The sequence below is a fragment of the Salvelinus namaycush genome, chromosome 20, assembly GCF_016432855.1.
Source record: "Salvelinus namaycush isolate Seneca chromosome 20, SaNama_1.0, whole genome shotgun sequence".
NCBI classification, from domain to species: Eukaryota; Metazoa; Chordata; class Actinopteri; order Salmoniformes; family Salmonidae; genus Salvelinus; species Salvelinus namaycush.
The window spans coordinates 25,620,812-25,640,866 of NC_052326.1; the positions used below are offsets into that span (position 1 = coordinate 25,620,812).

Sequence of the window (20,055 nt, forward strand, 5' to 3'; positions counted from 1 at the left end):
AACTCTTCTTGGGTATGATGTTGCAAGCTTGGCACACCTGTATTTGGGGAGTTTCTCCCATTCTCTGCAGATCCTCGCAAGCTCTGTCAGGTTGGATGGGGAGCGTTGCTGCACAGCTATTTTCATGTCTCTCCAGAGATGTTTGATCGGGTTCAAGTCTGGGCTCTGGCTGGGCCACTCAAGGACATTCAGAGACTTGTCCCAAAGCCACTCCTGCATTGTCTTGGCTGTGTGCTCAGGGTCGTTGTCCTGTTGGAAGGTGAACCTTTGCCCCAGTCTGAGGTCCTGAGCAGGTTTTCATCAAGGATCTCTCTGTACTTTGCTCAGTTAATCTTTCCCTTGATACTGACTAGTCTCCCAGTCCCTGCCGTTGAAAAACATCCCCACAGCATGATGCTGCCACCACCATGCTTCCAGAGAATCTTTGCCTTTTGGCAAACTCCAAGCGGGCTGTCATGTGCCTTTTACTGAAGAGTGGCTTCGGTCTGGCCACTCTATCATAAAAGGCCTGATTGGTGGAGTGCTGCAGAGATGGGAGAACCTTCAAGAAGGACAACCATCTCCACAGACGAACTCTGGAGCTCTGTCAAAGTGACGATCGGGTTCTTGGTCACCTCCCTGACCAAGGACCTTCTCCCCCGATTGCTCAGTTTGGCTGGGCAGCCAGCTCTAGGAAGAATCTTGGAGGTTGCAAACTTCTTCCATTTAAGAATGATGGAGGCCACTGTGTTCTTGGGGACCTTCAATGCTGCAGACATTTTTTGGTACCCTTCCCCAGATCGGTGCCTCGACACAAACCTGTCTCGAGGGCTCTAGGGACAATTCCTTCGACTTCATGGCTTGGTTTTTGCTCTGACATGCACTATCAACTGTGGGACCTTATATAGACAGGTGTGCCTTTTCATTTGATTGGTCATGATTTGTATTTACCACAGGTGGACTCCAATCAAGTTGTAGAAACTTCAAGGATGATCAGCGGAAACAGGATGAAGCTTAGCTCAATTTAGAGTCTCATAGCAAAGGGTCTGAATACTCATGTTAATAAGGTATTTTTTTTTATTATACTTTAGCTAAAATTTCTAAAAACCTGTTTTCGCTTTGTCATTATGGGGTATTGTGTGTAGATTGATGAGGAAAAAACGATTTAATCAATTTTAGAATAAGGCTGTAACGTAACAAAATGTGGAAAAAGCCACGGGGTGTGAAAACTTTCCGAATGCACTGTAAAACAGTCAGAATGGAGAAAGATCCATGTAAATCCCTTAGAATGTATGTGTTTGACACCCTAGCCTCATGCACTACTCAATTTGCAAATTTAGAATTTGTATTATTCAAAACCAAAATACTGTCAAATACTGTCAAAAATGATAAAAAATACAGTGATAGAGGTCCTTGTCCTTGTGTGGATGATGTTCTAATGTTGCTGTAACCAATTCACCCTCTTTGCTGTTGTGAAGGATGTTCTAACGTTGCTGTAACCAATTCACCCTCTTTGCTGTTGTGAAGGATGTTCTAACGTTGCTGTAACCAACTCACCCTCTTTGCTGTTGTGGATGATGTTCTAACGTTGCTGTAACCAACTCACCCTCTTTGATGTTGTGAAGGATGTTCTAACGTTGCTGTAACCAATTCACCCTCTTTGCTGTTGTGGATGATGTTCTAACGTTGCTGTAACCAATTCACCCTCTTTGATGTTGTGAAGGATGTTCTAACGTTGCTGTAACCAACTCACCCTCTTTGCTGTTGCGAAGGATGTTCTAACGTTGCTGTAACCAACTCACCCTCTTTGCTGTTGCGAAGGATGTTCTAACGTTGCTATAACCAACTCACCCTCTTTGCTGTTGTGGATGATGTTCTAACGTTGCTGCAACCAACTCACCCTCTTTGCTGTTGTGGATGATGTCCTAACGTTGCTGCAACCAACTCACCCTCTTTGCTGTTGCGAAGGATGTTCTAACGTTGCTGTAACCAACTCACCCTCTTTGCTGTTGCGAAGGATGTTCTAACGTTGCTATAACCAACTCACCCTCTTTGCTGTTGTGGATGATGTTCTAACGTTGCTATAACCAACTCACCCTCTTTGCTGTTGTGGATGATGTTCTAACGTTGCTGCAACCAACTCACCCTCTTTGCTGTTGTGGATGATGTTCTAACGTTGCTGCAACCAACTCACCCTCTTTGCTGTTGTGGATGATGTTCTAACGTTGCTGCAACCAACTCACCCTCTTTGCTGTTGTGGATGATGTTCTAACGTTGCTGCAACCAACTCACCCTCTTTGCTGTTGTGGATGATGTTCTAACGTTGCTGCAACCAACTCACCCTCTTTGCTGTTGTGGATGATGTTCTAACGTTGCTGCAACCAACTCACCCTCTTTGCTGTTGTGGATGATGTTCTAACGTTGCTGCAACCAACTCACCCTCTTTGCTGTTGTGGATGATGTTCTAACGTTGCTGCAACCAACTCACCCTCTTTGCTGTTGTGGATGATGTTCTTGCAGAGCAGGTCGTTGTGACAGAGCACCACAGGAGAGCCCAGCTTTGACAAGTGCTCCTTCATCCACACCATCTCCTGCTCCAACACCGCCTGGCTGGGCACCTCCTGCTGGATCCTGGAGAGAGAGAGGCGGTGGGGGGAGTCCACATTTTCAGACAAACATCAGTGACTCCGTTTCCTCCCTGTGACTGTTGTCGAGAACACCATGTTCATTGTTAAATAAAAACAACAGTAAGTTGCCCCTATTTAGAGTGACTGAAATAGCTTTGCCAGGTTGTCACCAAAGTGTATACAGTGTTGTTGGACCAACAGAGCATGGGAATTTGTAGAATGAACAAAAACAGACACACACTCTCTCAAAAGGGTAGAGTTTCAAATCAGATGGAGTGCAGCCGACTAATACAATTGTAGCCAGAGGTGCATACATCCCGATTTTGCACAACAGCACTATTCTCTCACTCCTTGCGGGTTGTCTTACATGAATGAGCCTGCTGCTGAGGAGAGAGAGAGAGCAAGAGAGGAGCGTTGAGCTACTGTTGATTGCAAAGATGGAGGCCTTTTCACTGACGTAAAATGAAAGTTAGAGTATTGCCTATAGTGAAAAGTCTAGAAGGGGAATGTTCCCCGTATTGACAAGTTTTAATATTGTAGTGAACTAAGATAACAAGAATGTTGGCGCAGCAAAATACAGGCTAGTGTGCAACTCACTATTCAGGTACAGTAGGATGCAATTTCTTTACTTTATAAAATGTTTTCATATTTATCATTTGTTTTATCATTATTCTATCATTGTAGGCCTATGTATTAATCTAAACCAGTTCTTTAAATATGCAAAATGTGTTTTTTTTTCATTCTGTTTAAACATTTATTAGCTAAATTAAGTTCGACCTGTCTTTTTGATTGTGTGCTCTGTATTTAGATTAAGATCGGTTTATAAATAAGCCCGTTGTAAAATAAATATAATTAGCCTATTGCTGTCATTTGTTGGGTACATTAAGCACTAGCCTTTCTTAGTAATTGCTGCAATATAGCCTGTTTGTCTAGGTTTAAACCAGTTCGCAAGTGTTTTGTTTCATTTTGTTGAGCAATTTTCTTTGGTCAAATTAAGTTCCACCTGTAATGCGTTTGCCGCAATACAATATCCTGCTCGTATTTTCCCTATAAACAATGGCCTGATTTACTTTTAATATTACCCTAATTTACTTTTGCTTGATTTACATTTAATATTACCCTAATTTACTTTTGCTTGATTTACATTTAATATTACCCTAATTTACTTTTGCTTGATTTACTTTTGATATTACCCTGGTTATTAGCCTATTATGTTGCAGGCGTATGATATGAAGGCAGTGCCCGGTTGACTCAGACAGTTGAACTTGAGGTAGAATGTTCTTGGCATACCAGAGTTACGCCTATAATCTAACATTATAAAAAAAAAAATTTAATAGAAAACTCACATATTAGCCTCCTTCCTTACGCCTATATCGCGATCTCTCTCTCTTGGGCTGAGCCTAAGCTTATATATACATACATACAGCTTATATATACACATACATACACACACACATTTTTTAAAATCAATATCATACAGAGAGTGCCTAAGCCCACAGGCCTATGAATGCAATTCCCTGATGCATTTAGTGCTCAAATCTCCAACAGCTGAACCGTGAGGTGGACAATTCTTGTTTTAGGAAATTAAAAAACAAAAACGCTATAAAAGTTCTGCATATGCTACACATCGAAACACAAGAAAAGTGTTTTTGTAATTTGTTATAGGCTGTTTTTAAGGACAGGTAAATGTGGCTCATTTGGCCAATATCCCTGGTTTATTGATGGCGCTGGCTGCGTGGGTGGACGCCCTAATGGGTAACACACCCAATCCATATGGATGACCGGTACATTTCTCAAATGTCCGATAAATTAAAATCTTCCCGGTCACTTTTCCGGCGCCACTGTTTCCTATCATAAACCTTGGTGTGTATGTGTGTACTGTATGTGTGTTTGCATGAGAGTAAGGTAATTTGTGTGTACTGTCTTCACCCTGAGAGTGCCCAATGGAGCAGTGCTGAGAGGAAAGGGTTCATTCCATGGGTGATTGTCTCGGCCAATCGAGCAACCACTCTCCTGTGGTAATGGGCTTAAAGGGCTAATCCAGAGTTGCCTGAAGAGGCAGAGAAGAAAGGGGAGGACTGACCGACTCACACTGTGTTAACTCTATCCAGGGATTCCCACTTCTAACTTTCTTCCATTAGTAGTACAGCAATAGTTACTACTATTGGGAATATTCCCTACTATCAGTAACCAACCACCAAATGATACTACTGCTGCTTCTCCCTATAGCCTATCCCCACTGAGGACCATCTGCACCCAGGCCACTGCTCTCTTACTGAGCTCCCAGTCTCCAGTTTCCAAGAGTTTCACCCAGCTCTCTCCACCCTGCCTGCCCAGGATCTCTGCTGTTGGCTGGGTACAGGAGCAAGTTGAGCAACCACCCTCAAGAAGGCAGAAGCCTTCTCTTCTCTGGGCACAGTTGTTGAGTCTACGTTTGTGCGAGTGTGACTAGGACTGTGTGTACAGTGCAGACAGGATAGCTGAATGACACAGTGTGCTACATTACCCAGGCAGGCTGATAAACTGTAAGCGGTATGCAAACATCTGATATCCCAATGCATACCTCTGGCTCCCTAATCCACATCTACCCTGCACTGTAGTTATGATCACACTTATATAAGAGCCTGTATAGAGGACTTAATAACCTTGGGAATAAAGCGTAATCCTCCCAGAAGACTGAGTATGTATGAACAATAAACCAGGTTATGAAAAGACCCTTCTGAGTAAGAGGGGCCAAAGTGTGTCTGAGCCAGTGTCTGTGTGCGTGTAACTTTGGTCTAGTTTCTTTAGTCTCTGTGTTTTCAGGTTACCTGGTGTGGAGTGTGTGTCTCTCGTTTCAGGGTCCTCTTACCTGGTGTTGGAGGCTTGATCGGTGAACTCGGTAGCGACCAGAGAGAAATATTTTCTCATCTTGATCCACAGATTGGGTTTGGGGATGCAGCCGTTGTGTGCATGGATCGCATGGATATGAGCCATCTCCCTGGATATCAGTCTAAGGAGGAAGATACACACATAAGACACTATATTACACACTACTCAATACAGTATACCAGTACTCACCTTTCATGCAAACATGTTTGTTCTGATGAATTAAGGCAAGGATATTGCACCTAAATCAACCATTTATCGGATCATCAAGAACGTCAAGGAGAGCCGTTCAATTGTTGTGAAGAAGGCTTCAGGGCACCCAAGAAAGTCCAGCAAGCGCCAGGACCGTCTCCTAAAGTTGATTCAGCTGCGGGATCGGGGCACCACCAGTACAGAGCTTGCTCAGGAATGGCAGCAGGCAGGTGTGAGTGCATCTGCACGCACAGTGAGGCGAAGACTTTTGGAGGATGGCCTGGTGTCAAGAAGGGCAGCAAAGAAGCCACTTCTCTCCAGGAAAAACATCAGGGACAGACTGATATTCTGCAAAAGGTACAGGGTTTGGACTGCTGAGGACTGGGGTAAAGTCATTTTCTCTGATGTATCCCCTTTCCGTTTGTTTGGGGCATCCGGAAAAAAGCTTGTCCGGAGAAGACAAGGTGAGCTCTACCATCAGTCCTGTGTCATGCCAACAGTAAAGCATCCTGAGACCATTCATGTGTGGGGTTGCTTCTCAGCCAAGGGAGTGGGCTCACTCACAATTTTGCCTAAGAACACAGCCATGAATAAAGAATGGTACCAACACATCCTCCGAGAGCAACTTCTCCCAACCATCCAGGAACAGTTTGGTGACGAAAAATGCCTTTTCCAGCATGATGGAGCACCTTGCCATAAGGCAAGTTATAACTAAGTGGCTCGGGGAACAAAACATTGTTATTTTGGGTCCATGGCCAGGAAACTCCCCAGACCTTAATCCCATTGAGAAATTGTGGTCAATCCTCAAGAGGCGGGTGGACAAACAAAAACCCGCAAATTCTGACAAACTCCAAGCATTGATTATGCAAGAATGGGCTGCCATCAATCAGGATGTGGCCCAGAAGTTAATTGACAGCATGCCAGAGCAGATTGCAGAGGTCTTGAAAAAGAAGGGACTACACTGCAAATATTGACTCTTTGCATCAACTTCATGTAATTGTCAATAAAAGCCGTTGACACTTATGAAATGCTTGTAATTATACTTCAGTATTCCATAGTAACATCTGACAAAAATATCTGAAGACACTGAAGCAGCAAACGTTGTGGAAATTAATATTTGTGTCATTCTCAAAACTTTTGGCCACGACTGTAGACACTTACACAGATCTGGTTGTAGTATGCTTATCAAAGGCTGGCTTGCTACAGTTTGTTAGCTCAGCACTGTCTGCTGGTAGAACAGAGGAGCACTGCACCATGTGCTGCCGTGTTCAGTCTGCTGTAAACAAAGTCCTGACCGTAACATCTCACTCCAACTAACCCATAAACCCAGCAGAACAGACAGTGTGACCATATGGATGAAAAACATGTATCACTCTAACTCAAAGTTAGAGCATTGAAGATGCTCTCCTATACTGGTTTCCTGGAAAGAGCTGGAGGGAGAAAGGACCTGAATGAGCAGTACACAGTGGTGTGTACTATAAACTCCTGCAGGAGTTTGTATTGAGGGTGTGTACATTTACAAATCAAAGCCCGCCTTACCTGCAGGCTAGACAGATACCAGGATCAGCTTGAAGATGGTTTTCGAATAACATTGTCCCCCATCCGTTTAACAGGCACCTCCACACCATCACACCTGAGTAGGGAGGGGTCCCTGTTGGACTGCACCATGTCCTCACCTGAGTATGGTAGGATCCCTCACATCCTGTGTTCCGAGGGCGTCCCCCTGCATGAACTCGTAGCAAAGGCCATTCTGGAAGGTGCAGTAGAGCCGCGGAGCGCAGCCGTTAGCATGCAGCACCTGGGAACACACACATTATTAGACACAGGTGGCCTAAGACTGACCAGGAAATAGCCTAAACATGGGTCCATGCACAGGGAGTTGAACTTGGCTACCAGTGTAGATGCACTTCCTGAAGAATCTGGTGTTTGATTTACATAGATGTCCTCTAGTGAAGCACCTGGAAGCTCTGAAGTGTCAAGTGTGTGAACTGTAAAGGGTGTGTGTTAGAGAACGTGTGTATGCGCACCTGGAAGCTCTTGAGCTCGTTGTCTCGGTCGACGATCAGCTCCGTCTTGTTCCCATACACACGTACCAGAACAACGTCTTCTGGACTCGCCTCCACATAACAACCAACCAGCTTATTAGTGGTCCCATCAGTGAAGAGCTGAGAGAGGAAGAAGGGGAGACACACAGAGAGATTAATACAGAATTAAAAAAAGAATAAAAAACATTTCAAAAGAAAAAAAAAAATCACCAGGGAGGTCTGGACAGAGGGATTGGGAGGGAGAGATTCTGGGAGAATTTCAATTGGACACTCCTCGTGTCCTCAAAACCCATTGGATATGAAAGGACACAAGGAGTATGCAATTGAGATTATCCCATTGTTAATTGGGTTTACTCTAGTTTACTGTCACTAGATAATGAGGCACAAGCCTGTCCTTGTCAGGAATCATATCAGAAAGCATAGGCCTAGATGACCATGAGAAGGTTGAGTGAGTCACAACAGTGAATTCCTAGAAGGTCTGACTTTCTCCTGAGCTGTGATAGCAGAAACAGTAGATCATGTCAATGTAAAAGGACCCATGAGCATCAACATGTGAAGTTTGTAGGAGTATATCAAATTTGGTGTCAAATGAGCTAAGAGTCTATATTTTGGGGAAATGAAATGAACGTATAGATATGTTTTTCAACCATTTTCCATCCTAATAATAATAATAGTTATTATTATTATTAGGAATAAGCAAAGGCTTTGATTTCTGGTCACACAGATCGCAAAAGGGTCTTAAAAACATCTACTAGAAAAAGTCTTAAAGTATTAGAAATACATAAAAACACAATGTTGAAGGCCCCTGCCAAGTAATATCAACATTTATATTTAATTGTGCAGAAATTTGCCTTCTGTAAGTTTAAGAAATATTGTCTTGTGATTCTGTTACCAAAAACCCACACATCTTTCAGATATTTTATAATTTCTCTCCCTCATGAGGGAGGATTGTGAAAGTTCACAGAAGTAACAAGTTAAGGTCGACCTACCAATTAGTTAGTTTTTACTGATGATAATTCATTCACAAAAGTATTACGTGATTAAAAACGCGTCACACATACCAAAATTGATAACAGAAACTAGGTTTCCATCCAATTGGCAACAGATTTTGAAAATTGTGTGATAACTAAATTGTGTGCACTAGGTTTTCCGCTTACGTTTTCATGTACCAGATAAAAAAAATTGAAAGTACAATACGTTTCCATCGCATTTTCAACTCTTCTGCGTTAAATAGCAAACGTGCACTCTAGCCAACAGCACACAGATACAATGCAGGTAAGCTGTGAGGGTATAGTCTACATTAGAGGTCGACCGATTATGATTTTTCAACGCCGATACCGATACCGATTTATTTGTAATAATGACAATTATAACAATACTGAATGAACACTTATTTGAACTTAATGTAATACATCAATAAAATCTATTTAGCCTCAAATAAATAATGAAACATGTTCAATTTGGTTTAAATAATGCAAAAACAAAGTGTTGTAGAAGAAAGTAAAAGTGCAATATGTGCCATGTAAGAAAGCTAACGTTTAAGTTCCTTGCTCAGAACATGAGAACATATGAAAGCTGGTGGTTCCTTTTAACATGATTCTTCAATATTCCCAGGTAAGAAGTTTTAGGTTGAATTATAGGACTATTTCTCTCTATACCATTTGTATTTCATATACCTTTGACTATTGGATGTTCTTATAGGCACTTTAGTATTGCCAGTGTAACAGTATAGCTTCCATCCCTCTCCTCGCAGGTACCTGGGCTCGAACCAGGAACACATCGACAACAGCCACCCTCGAAGCAGTGTTACCCATGCAGAGCAAGGGGAACAACTACTCCAAGTCTGAGCGAGTGACGTTTGAAACGCTATTAGCGCGCACCCCGCTAACTAGCTAGCCATTTCACATCGGTTACACCAGCCTAATCTCGGGAGTTGATAGGCTTGAAGTCATAAACAGCAGAGCTGCTGGCAAAACGCACAAAAGTGCTGTTTGAATGAATGCTTACGAGCCTGCTGGTGCCCACCATCGCTCAGTCAGACTGCTCTATCAAATCATAGACTTAATTTTAACATAATAACACACAGAAATACGAGCCTTAGGTCATTAATATGGTCGAATCCGGAAACTATCTTGAAAACAAAACATTTATTCTTTCAGTGAAATACGGAACCGTTCCGTATTTTATCTAACGGGTGGCATCCATCAGTCTAAATATTCCTGTTACATTGCACAACCTTCAATGTTATGTCATAATTACGTAAAATTCTGGCAAATTAATTCGCAATGAGCCAGGCAGCCCAAACTGTTGCATATACCCTGACTGCGTGCAATGAACGCAAGAGAAGTGACAATTTCACCTGGTTAATATTGCCTGCTAACCTGGATTTCTTTTAGCTAAATATGCAGGTTTAAAAATATATACTTCTGTGTATTGATTTTAAGAAAGGCATTGATGTTTATGGTTAGGTACACGTTGGAGCAACGACAGTCCTTTTTCGCGAATGCGCACTGCATCGATTATATGCAACGCAGGACACGCTAGATAAACTAGTAATATCATCAACCATGTGTAGTTATAACTAGTGATTATGATTGATTGATTGTTTTTATAAGATAAGTTTAATGCTAGCTAGCAACTTACCTTGGCTTCTTACTGCATTCGCGTAACAGATTGAATCCCTGAGCTGACAAGGTAAAAATCTGTTGTTCTGTCCCTGAACAAGGCAGTTAACCCACTGTTCCTAGGCCGTCATTGAAAATAAGAATGTGTTCTTAACTGACTTGCCTAGTTAAATAAAGGTGTAAAAATAAAATAAATAAAATAAAATAAAAATCGGCGGCCAGAATTACCGATTACCGATTGTTATGAAAACCTGAAATCGGCCCTAATTAATCAGCCATTCCGATTAATCGGTCGACCTCTAGTCTACATGGTGAGGTTATTATGGAGCTCACAGATACAGTGTAGGTAGACTGTGAGGGTATAATCTACATGGTGAGGTTATTATGGAGCTCACAGATACAGTGCAGGTAGGCTGTGAGGGTATAGTCTACATGGTGAGTTATTATGGAGCTCACAGATACAGTGCAGGTAGGCTGTGAGGGTATAGTCTACATGGTGAGTTATTATGGAGCTCACAGATACAGTGCAGTTAGGCTGTGAGGGTATAGTCTACATGGTGAGTTATTATGGAGCTCACAGATACAGTGCAGGTAGGCTGTGAGGGTATAGTCTACATGAGGTTATTATGGCGCTCACAGATACAGTGCAGGTAGACTGTGAGGGTATAGTCTACATGGTGAGGTCATTATGGAGAAGAGCGAGAATATTTATTTGTCAAACGGCAGTCAAGCATCGATCATCATTTAAACAGAATAAGACCCTCCAGGTCCATTCCAACCACTCCGCTAAAAACAGCTTCGCTCCAAATTCACTCCATTCATTTTTTTTAAATCCCAATTGAACAAACAACCATCTATTTTTGTGACTTCCTGGACATACCATTTGGTTTTGAAGTATTGAAACCAAACCAAACGAGTGGGCTCCCGAGTGGCGCAACGGTCTAAGGCACTGCGTCTCAGTGCAAAAGGCGTCACTACAAATCCAGGCTGTACCACATCCGTCCGTGATTGGGAGTCCCATAGGGCGGCGCACAATTGGCCCAGCGTTGTCCTGGTTTGGCCGGGGTTGGCCGTCAATGTAAATAACAATTTGTTCTTAACTGACTCGCCTAGTTAAATAAAGGTTACATAATGAAAATTATTTGAATAAACATGAAACGGTGAATGTAAGACATGCACATCATTTCAAATATGCTACATGTCATATTGAACAGCATATAAACACTAAATAGGTCAGGAGCCAGACAGGGAGCCTAAGAAGGAATGAAAATGATTTATTTAGGCCATATTACTTCAAGGCTATAGCCTACAAAGAAATACATTGTGAAGCATTTGCGAGTGCGACAATAGGCTGGTAGGGACATGAAGCTCTCAGCATTTAAACAATTTTGTTGTATTAAATCATTATAGTCTATACATTTCACATATAGGCTGTGACTTACAAAGAATTAAATACAAATTAAAATAAAAAATTACTTATTAGAGCCTTTGAATTTATTTTTAGAATACATTTTTAGAAACAGGAGTTTGGCCAGTCTGTGTCTTCAGGCTAATGTGATGGTGTCTGGAGAGCCGCCCAGCAGTGGAGAATATCCTCTCTACACTTGCAGAGCCACTGGGGATGCTAAACACCATTTTGGCCACTCTTGACAGGCTGGGTAGAGATGCAGTTATTTTTTTCATATAGTTAGGCCGAAAGGATTTTAGGCAAAATAACCCAATCGAAACAGAAAGCTTCTAGAACTTGAGAATATGCCAGGCCTATTGGGCCGAAATCAATTATGGCCTATTGTATAGATCAGTGGTTCCCAAACTTTTTATAGTTCCGTAGTCCTTCAAACATTCAACCCCCAGCTGCGTACCCCCTCTAGCACCAGGGTCAGCGCACTCTCAAATGTTTTTTGCCATCATTGTAAGCCAGCCACACACACACACACAAACACACACACACTATACGATACATTTATTAAACATAAAAATGAATGTGAGTTTTTGTCACAACCCAGCTCGTGGGAAGTAACAAAGAGCTCTTATAGGACCAGGGCACAAATAATAATCAATAATTTTGCTCTTCGTTTAACCATCTTACATATAAAACCTTATTTGTTGAATGAAAATTGTGAATAACTCACCACAGGTTAATGAGAAGGGTGTTCTTGAAAGGATGCACATAACTCTGCAATGTTGGGTTGTATTGGAGAGTTTCAGTCTTAAATCATTTTCCACATACAGTCTGCGCCTGTATTTAGTTTTCATGTTAGTGAGGGCCGAAAATCCACTCACACAAAGGTACGTGTTTGCAAAGGCATCAGTGTCTTAACAGTGCGATTTGCCAAGGCAGGATACTCTGAGCACAGCCCAATCCAGAAATCTGGCAGTGGCTTCTGATTAAATTCAATTTTCACAGAACCGCCTGTTGCAATTTCAATGAGGCTCTCTTGTTCAGATATCGGTAAGTGGACTGGAGGCAGGGCATGAAAGGGATAACGAATCCAGTTGTTTGGGTCATCCGTTTGGGGAAAGCACATACGTAATTGCGCACCCAACTCACTCAGGTGCTTCGCTAAACCACATTTGACATTGTCCGTAAACTTGAGTTTGTTTGCACACAAAAAAAAAACATAAAATGGAAAGACCTGTGTTGTCCTTGTTAATGCAGACAGAGAAGAGCTCCAACTTCTTAATCATAGTCTCAATTTTGTCCAGCACATTGAATATAGTTGCAGAGAGTCCCTGTAATCCTAGATTCAGATCATTCAGGCAAGAAAAAACATCACCCAGATAGGCCAGTCGTGTGAGAAACTCACCATCATGCAAGCAGTCAGACAAGTGAAAATTATGGTCAGTAAAGATAACTTTAAGCTAGTCTCTCAATTTAAAAAAACGTGTCAATAGTTTGCCCCTTGATAACCAGCGCACTTCTGTATGTTGTAAAAGCATTACATGGTCGCTGGCCATATCATTGCATAGTGCAGAAAATACAGGAGAGTTCAGGGGCCTTGCTTTAACAAAGTTAACCATTTTCACTGTGGTGTCCAAAACGTCTTTCAAGCTGTCAGGCCTTCCTTTGGCAGCAAGAGCCTCTCGGTGGATGCTGCAGTGTACCCAAGTGGCGTCGGGAGCAACTGCTTGCACACGCGTTACCACTCCACTGTGTCTCCCTGTCATGGCTTTTGCGCCATCAGTACAGATATCAACATGAGCAGCAGCTAACGTTTGGCTACATACGAACCGTTAGTGGAATTCCCAGAGAGAGTAACGGTTAATGTGATTGGATGTTAATTATTTGACTATGCTACCTGTATTTGACATTGTGTTGTTATTTCGCTGAACACTAGATTGTTTAATGTTATTTTTGGCAGTGAAACGAGGCTACTCAGGCGAGAAAAAAAACCTAATCCACATGTATTTTTTTCATTTTAGAAATGTTTTTTTTATTTTTTATTATTTGGCGTACCCCTGGCGGCATTGCGTGTACCCCCCAGTTTGGGAATACCTGGTATAGATAATAGAACAAAAACGAATGAAACATTTATGAGATCTGATTTTTAGTTTATAAATACTTTGCTACAATGACACATGTAGTTATCTACCCACCTCGTTCCTTACTTTTTACATCTGCATGTAGTAAGTAGGGATGCACCGATATGACATTTTTGTCCAATACCAATATCAAAAATGTTTGTGGACTTAAGCATTCTCGTACAGTTAAATAGTTACACGGACACAGCGGTCTAAGACACTGCATCTCAGTGCAAGAGGCGTCACTACAGTCCATGGTTCGAATCCAGGCTGTATCACATCCGGCCGTGATTGGGAGTCCCATAGGGCAGCACACAATTGGCCCAGCGTCGTCAGGGTTTGGCCGGGGTATGCAGTCATTCATTGTAAATAAGAATTTGTTCTTAACTGACTTACCTAGTTAAATGAAGGTTACACATACACACCACAAAAAGTTATTTTATTGGCATTTACATATGTCCCTATTACCAGTAAAACATAATCAAAACCTATCTTTCACTTACTTGCTGTGCTGTTTCGTTGTTCATTTGTTCAGTCGTTTCATTCTCAAACAGGATTTCATCATGCATGTCAAGCAGTGAAGTTTCAGCTCTGTCTGTCCGTGACCTCTCTTCCTCGGCACGCACTGTCACTGTGTTCGTTTCCATCTTGTCCAGCTGTGTACATAACATTTCACGTAAACCCTGTTCGTCTGCATCGAAGTAGCGGTCCTTGTACCTAGCATCGAGCATGGTGGCAACACAGTAAAGAGGCTCAGAGAATGCCACCGAATCGCTTGTTCACAGCCGAGTAATTTTGTACGTTTTAACCCCACGGTCTGTGTCAGCAGTTTTGTTGAGCAGGCGTTTCAATGCCATGACAGAGGGTATCACGTCTGCTGCAGACGCAGTTGACCTTATTTCTCAAGTCAGTTGTTGGAATGGAGCTTGGAGTGATCATGTTTCCAAGTTTAAAACATGTTCTCAAATGTTCTTGAAATGGCAGCAGCGGTATGAGAACCAGCACATTCTTGAGAATGAAATACGGCTTTCCTCAGTATGCAATCCTCGTCGACCCACTGTGCTATCAGACTCAGCATGTTCATGGGGATGACGTTGCTGGTCCAAATGTCAGTCGTGAGGCTAATAGCAGTGACGCTCATGGATGTGAGTCTCAACAATACTGTGTCACTCCGGTAAGACATCTAAAAAAGATTGTGTACCGGGGCTTGACAAGTCGGCGAAAGCCAACATCATCCACGGCAGAGAACAGTTGATTGTCAAGGGCAATAGACTCCATTATCTTGGCGTTAATGAATTTCGCCTTTGAGTTGTCTCGCTGAAATGTTCTTACTCTTTCAAATGACTGCTCGACTTCAACTTGTTTAGTTGTTGGAAGCGTGCTCTTAGTATTTTATTGCTTTTGTTCTGTGTAGCGCTGTATTTTTCGTGGCGTCATTACATCATCTCGACCTCGTGGCTTGGTTTTTACTCTGACATGCACTGTCAACTGTGGGACCTTATATAGACAGGTGTGGGCCTTTCCAAATCATCTCCAATCAATTTAATTTACCACAGGTGGACTCCAATCAGGTTATATAAACATCTCAAGGATGATCAATGTAAACAGGATTCACCTGAGCTCAATTTTGAGTCATAGCAATACCTAAATAAGGTATGTTTTTTTTTTTTTTTTTTTTATAAATTTGCTAAAATTTATACTGTTTACGCTTTGTCATTATGTGGTACTGTGTGTAAATTGCTGAGGATTTAGATTTATTTAATCCATTTTGGAATAAGGCTAGAACGTAACAAAATGTAGAAAAAGTAAAGGGGTCTGAATACTTTCAGAAGGCACTGTATTCATCCTGCGCCTGCCTGCACCTGCAACTTTTCATACAGCACCAGCTGGCATTCTGTCAGACTACCACCTGCTACCGCAAGAACTGGTCCTGAACCCAACAACAGTCCTGCAATGTTATTTTAGGCGCATGTGATGCAGGTCACTTGCCAGCCATGGTCGCAGCAATTTTTAGCGCCCTATAGGCAATATATATATAAAAAATAACCTAAGAAATAGGTTAAATTACCAGATTCTCACATGGCCCATTTTATTCGGCTATTGGTATTACTGGGCAATATCAGCCAACAGGCTAGACATAGTTTGAAGAAAGCAGTTGGAGAGTCTTGCACTTTATAGCCTACTTTTTAGGAGTGGGATGATTTTCAGACAGAGACAAATACGGGTGATCAATATTCATTTCTTGGCAATGAAGTATACTATAGCGTAATCCGATTTAGGAAGTACATTTCCTTGGAAAGATAACTGCCCTGTGCTTCTCCGCCCGTGCATAGGCTATAGCCTACTGTATTTAATTGAGACCGCAAGCACACCTGATCACGTGGAACCCCTTGCAATTGCCCAGTAACAGTATTCTGGGTTACACTGGAGCTTAACACCTGGGCCAAAGGGCAAGAGCTTTACAGGTAGGCTACTTTTTTAACTTCTCCCAGACAAGGAAGAAGGGTCATTCCATGTCATTTCAGCAAGCCATGACACCCACCATCTCAGATTGTTCTGAAATCATTTCTGTAATTAGCAACAGAAGATAAGCATTCCAGAAACATTATTTTGTTGAAATAAAGAGAATACATTACATAGGATGAAACAATACTCCGAGCCGGAGCTCCATACTCCTTGTTAAACAGAGAAGTGATACTATATACTTGTTGTTGGGGTGGGATTGGTGTTGGGAGGTCCGTGGGTGGTTTTTGACAACTTCTTTGGATTCCTCACGTCTTTCTCTTTGTTAGAAAAAAGTTTGGTTCAAATCGGATGTTCGGTACTATAATTATTGAATATTATATAAATCCTAGAAATTAAAATAGCCAATTTGGGTGCAATCAATTAGCGTAATGTCTCAGATCTAATTATATTTCAACAAACTAACATTGCAGGAATGCTACTCTTCTTTAACAGTACACTGAGATTGTGGGTGTGGAAATCCTCTTTCTTGTGCTTTTTGAGGTGGAACGGCCCAGCTGTTTGCATTATCAGTGACAGCCACATCATTCAATGATTACTGTTGGGGGAGAAAGTAACACATGGGAACCCATGGTCTGCATATGTAGTCTCTAGTCAAGTGGGTCTTTCTTTCCTATTTTCCTTTCCTTTACAAACAGTTCACACCATTGAGATGCACCCAATAGCTAATAACTGACCATATTTATGTTCACTGGAATGTGGACAATCCCTGACTAGTGATATGACAGCTAAACAGACCACAGAGAGACTAGCCCTATAGACACTGGCCCTCTCTCTGGCCACCCACCCCAACATAGCTGGCATTCCTGGCATGGTTGACTAGAGAGATGGGCACACTGGCACCATGTTACGACCACACACACGTACACTGCCTTTATGAATGAATTATTTATCTCGTGACCGTCTACACATACCCAGAACACAATGCACCACTAAAACCTGTGATCATCCTGCCCCAGTGTGAGTGTGGTGTGTTGCTCCACATGTCACAGGTAATAAAGCGCCAACACAACTGAGGTAACTACTAACAAACATTCTACTTTTAGGTGACATGTTCTTTGAATGAGAACAAAATGTCTGCATATCTTAGTAGGCTATTACTTTATTGTGGCTAAGCTTAAAAGCTTTGGATCAAATTAAACAAAGTTTCTATCCATTGATGAGGCCATTGATGATCAAACATAAAACAGTGACTAAATATCTCTTGCATGCCCACATCAGAGTAAGGCAGAAGGCCACATGGCATTAACGTGTGATAATAAGCAGCTGTAAGCTCAAAGAATTGGAATGGGGTGTGACTGGGCTGTTGGTGTTGGCAGCATCTGGTGTTTTCAGGGATAGAGGGTTGGATGTTTGGGACTGGACTTGACACTAGATATTTACAGTAACTGAAAGCCCCCGCCCCTTCATGTCCAGGTGGCTCAGTCAGGTCAGTTGTGTTGTGTTGTGTTCCAGTAACCCCCCCCCCCAGTTTCTCACTCTCCCCGTCTCCCTCCGTATACGTCTGACTCATTCCGCCTCCCTCCGTATCCGTCTCCCTCTCCATCTGTCCTCCAGCTCTCTCTCTCTCTCTCTCTCTCTATAAGTCTCTGTCTCTCAATTTGTCCTCTCTCTTTCTCAGAGTTGGCATGTGCCCATGCCTGGGGGGGGGGGCAGCTGTATTGGGCTGTGCTGGCACGGGGGCTGTGTGGGTTAAAGGGACAAAGGCAGGCAGACAAAGCCTGTTTGGGTGGCTCCCATTGAGAAAAGCTGTGTTGGGCGGTCAACAGTGTCACAATCTCAGTTACAGGGCAAAAGGGGTGACCAGCCCAGATTAGGCTAGGCACACACACGTAAATATCCAGCAGGGACAGTCACATTCTGGCCTCAATGTACAAAACAACCCAGAATGACTGGGGAACAGCTGACCCTCGGGCAGGAGACAAGCGTCACCCGATAGCAGGCCTACCTACTGCTTAGTGCCAATGAATAATGCATTTCCCCGACTGACTGACTGACAGGAACCCTAAACATGGCAGGGGCAGAGTAATTCACACAAACAGGGTAATAATTTGGCCTAGCTAGGTCTATCAATGGACATCAATTCCAGTTTGTATGGAGATAAGAGTGAGGCGTGTTTGTTTGCCTGTGCAGTTGGGGGTGAGTTGTGTCTTGTGTGAATTCAAAATTAGGTGTGTGTCTGGGGTCAGGAGTGAGGCAATTAGGATGGGGATATGAAGTGGTCATCAGACCATGGGTGACTCTCACAGGGTATTGTAATCCTCCAGACACACAGCGTTGCCACTACCATGTCAATCTTATCTGAGTGGACAGCTTTCAAGGTGCCTGTATTTACAAGAAGCTATCAGGGCAGTGGAAAATGTAAATTAGATAGGGGCTTTGAGCTAATACATACAGCCAGGCTCTATTTCTGCTGGCTAATGTTAACGTCATCAATGCTGCCTGACCCTCACGTCATTGCCAGCTGGTCACTGACAAATACAGATTACTGGACACATTTCATCCACACACACTTTCTGTAACCACAGACAAAAGGGGTTAGTTATCAGTAGCTATATTTGCTGTAAATGTCTCCTTTAAATACGCCACGTCTTTAAAGGGAGAGAGACGTATGACATTTCTATCAATATATCCATGGAGTACTGAAGCCTGACACAAATGTCTTATTCATTCGACCTAAGAATCCATCAAAGTGGTTAGTTAGTTAACTACTACTACTCCCAGGGCGCAACCAAGCAAACGTTAGCTAGCTAACACCACTAACTTTCATCTCAGCTTGAAAACGTAACTGCAAACTAAACGCAAGAGAAGCCAATGATAAAATGTATGCACAAGGCGAGGAATATATCAAGGGACTGGTCTGATAGCTATGCTAACTTTAGCTAGCTAGCCAACTAGTGATGTTGGGCCATTGGCGCATCATTCAGTGGAGAATTGTCAACCTTACCTTGGTCTTGACATGGTTCATGTCCCACGCTGGCCGAAGCTGCTTTATCAGCTTCATTGCTCCATCCGTTACATTATTTTCCTCCACGAAAATCGGGAATTTTCGAATTACCGGCGACCCAACAGGCACGTGTATCTCAGTCTCCATAATGTGGTTAATTTTTCGTTTCGAATTATTAACAGATATTTCTGGAATTCGGGACATAAAAAAAAATAGCTAACAGTTGTTTTATGAGCTGGTTGGTATAAACGGCTAACGTTGGTTAGCAAATGAGCTAGCTAAACCAGGGGCTTGTCGGTGTGAAAAGCAACCGCGCTGATGTAGAAGATGCAACTACCGGTGAGATCCTCTTCGGTTTTCTCAGGAGCCGGTCAGTTCACGACACGATTTCCTCCGACTTGGCACCGCCCTCGCGAAATCATCCGATGCTAGACACGCACACCGGCGGGATCGGAGAATGACAACCAAAGATTTGTGTGACGACAGCACTCCAACCCACGGACGGGGAGCACGCACACTTTTTACGCCGAGTTTGTCCGAGTGGAGCCGAAGAGCGCCAGAGTCTTCTTCAGCGTTATGGTTTCCAATCATATACAGTTAGTCATTATTAAATAACATGAGAGGGGCAACATTTATAACCTTGATCAGAAAGCCCTCACATAGCATTGTTTTTGCACAACATTTTAGGCTTATTGAGTAGTCACAGGCACTAGACATAATTTGGTGCG

General features: G+C 42.6%; 1 protein-coding gene across 1 annotated transcript in view; it reads right to left on the bottom strand.

Annotated features, from left to right (window-relative positions):
* The window catches only part of LOC120065154 (ethanolamine kinase 1-like), a 28,805-nt gene extending 9,064 nt beyond the window's left edge, over positions 1–19,741 (bottom strand). The window contains exons 1-5 of the mRNA XM_039015925.1: positions 19,328–19,741; positions 7,694–7,831; positions 7,343–7,464; positions 5,458–5,598; positions 2,468–2,610 (exon numbers count right to left, since the gene is read on the bottom strand). Of these exons, the coding sequence (XP_038871853.1) occupies positions 2,468–2,610; positions 5,458–5,598; positions 7,343–7,464; positions 7,694–7,831; positions 19,328–19,531 (748 nt within the window). The 5' untranslated portion in view covers positions 19,532–19,741. The remainder of the gene's footprint in view (positions 1–2,467; positions 2,611–5,457; positions 5,599–7,342; positions 7,465–7,693; positions 7,832–19,327) is intronic.
* Positions 19,742–20,055: the final 314 nt, after the last annotated feature.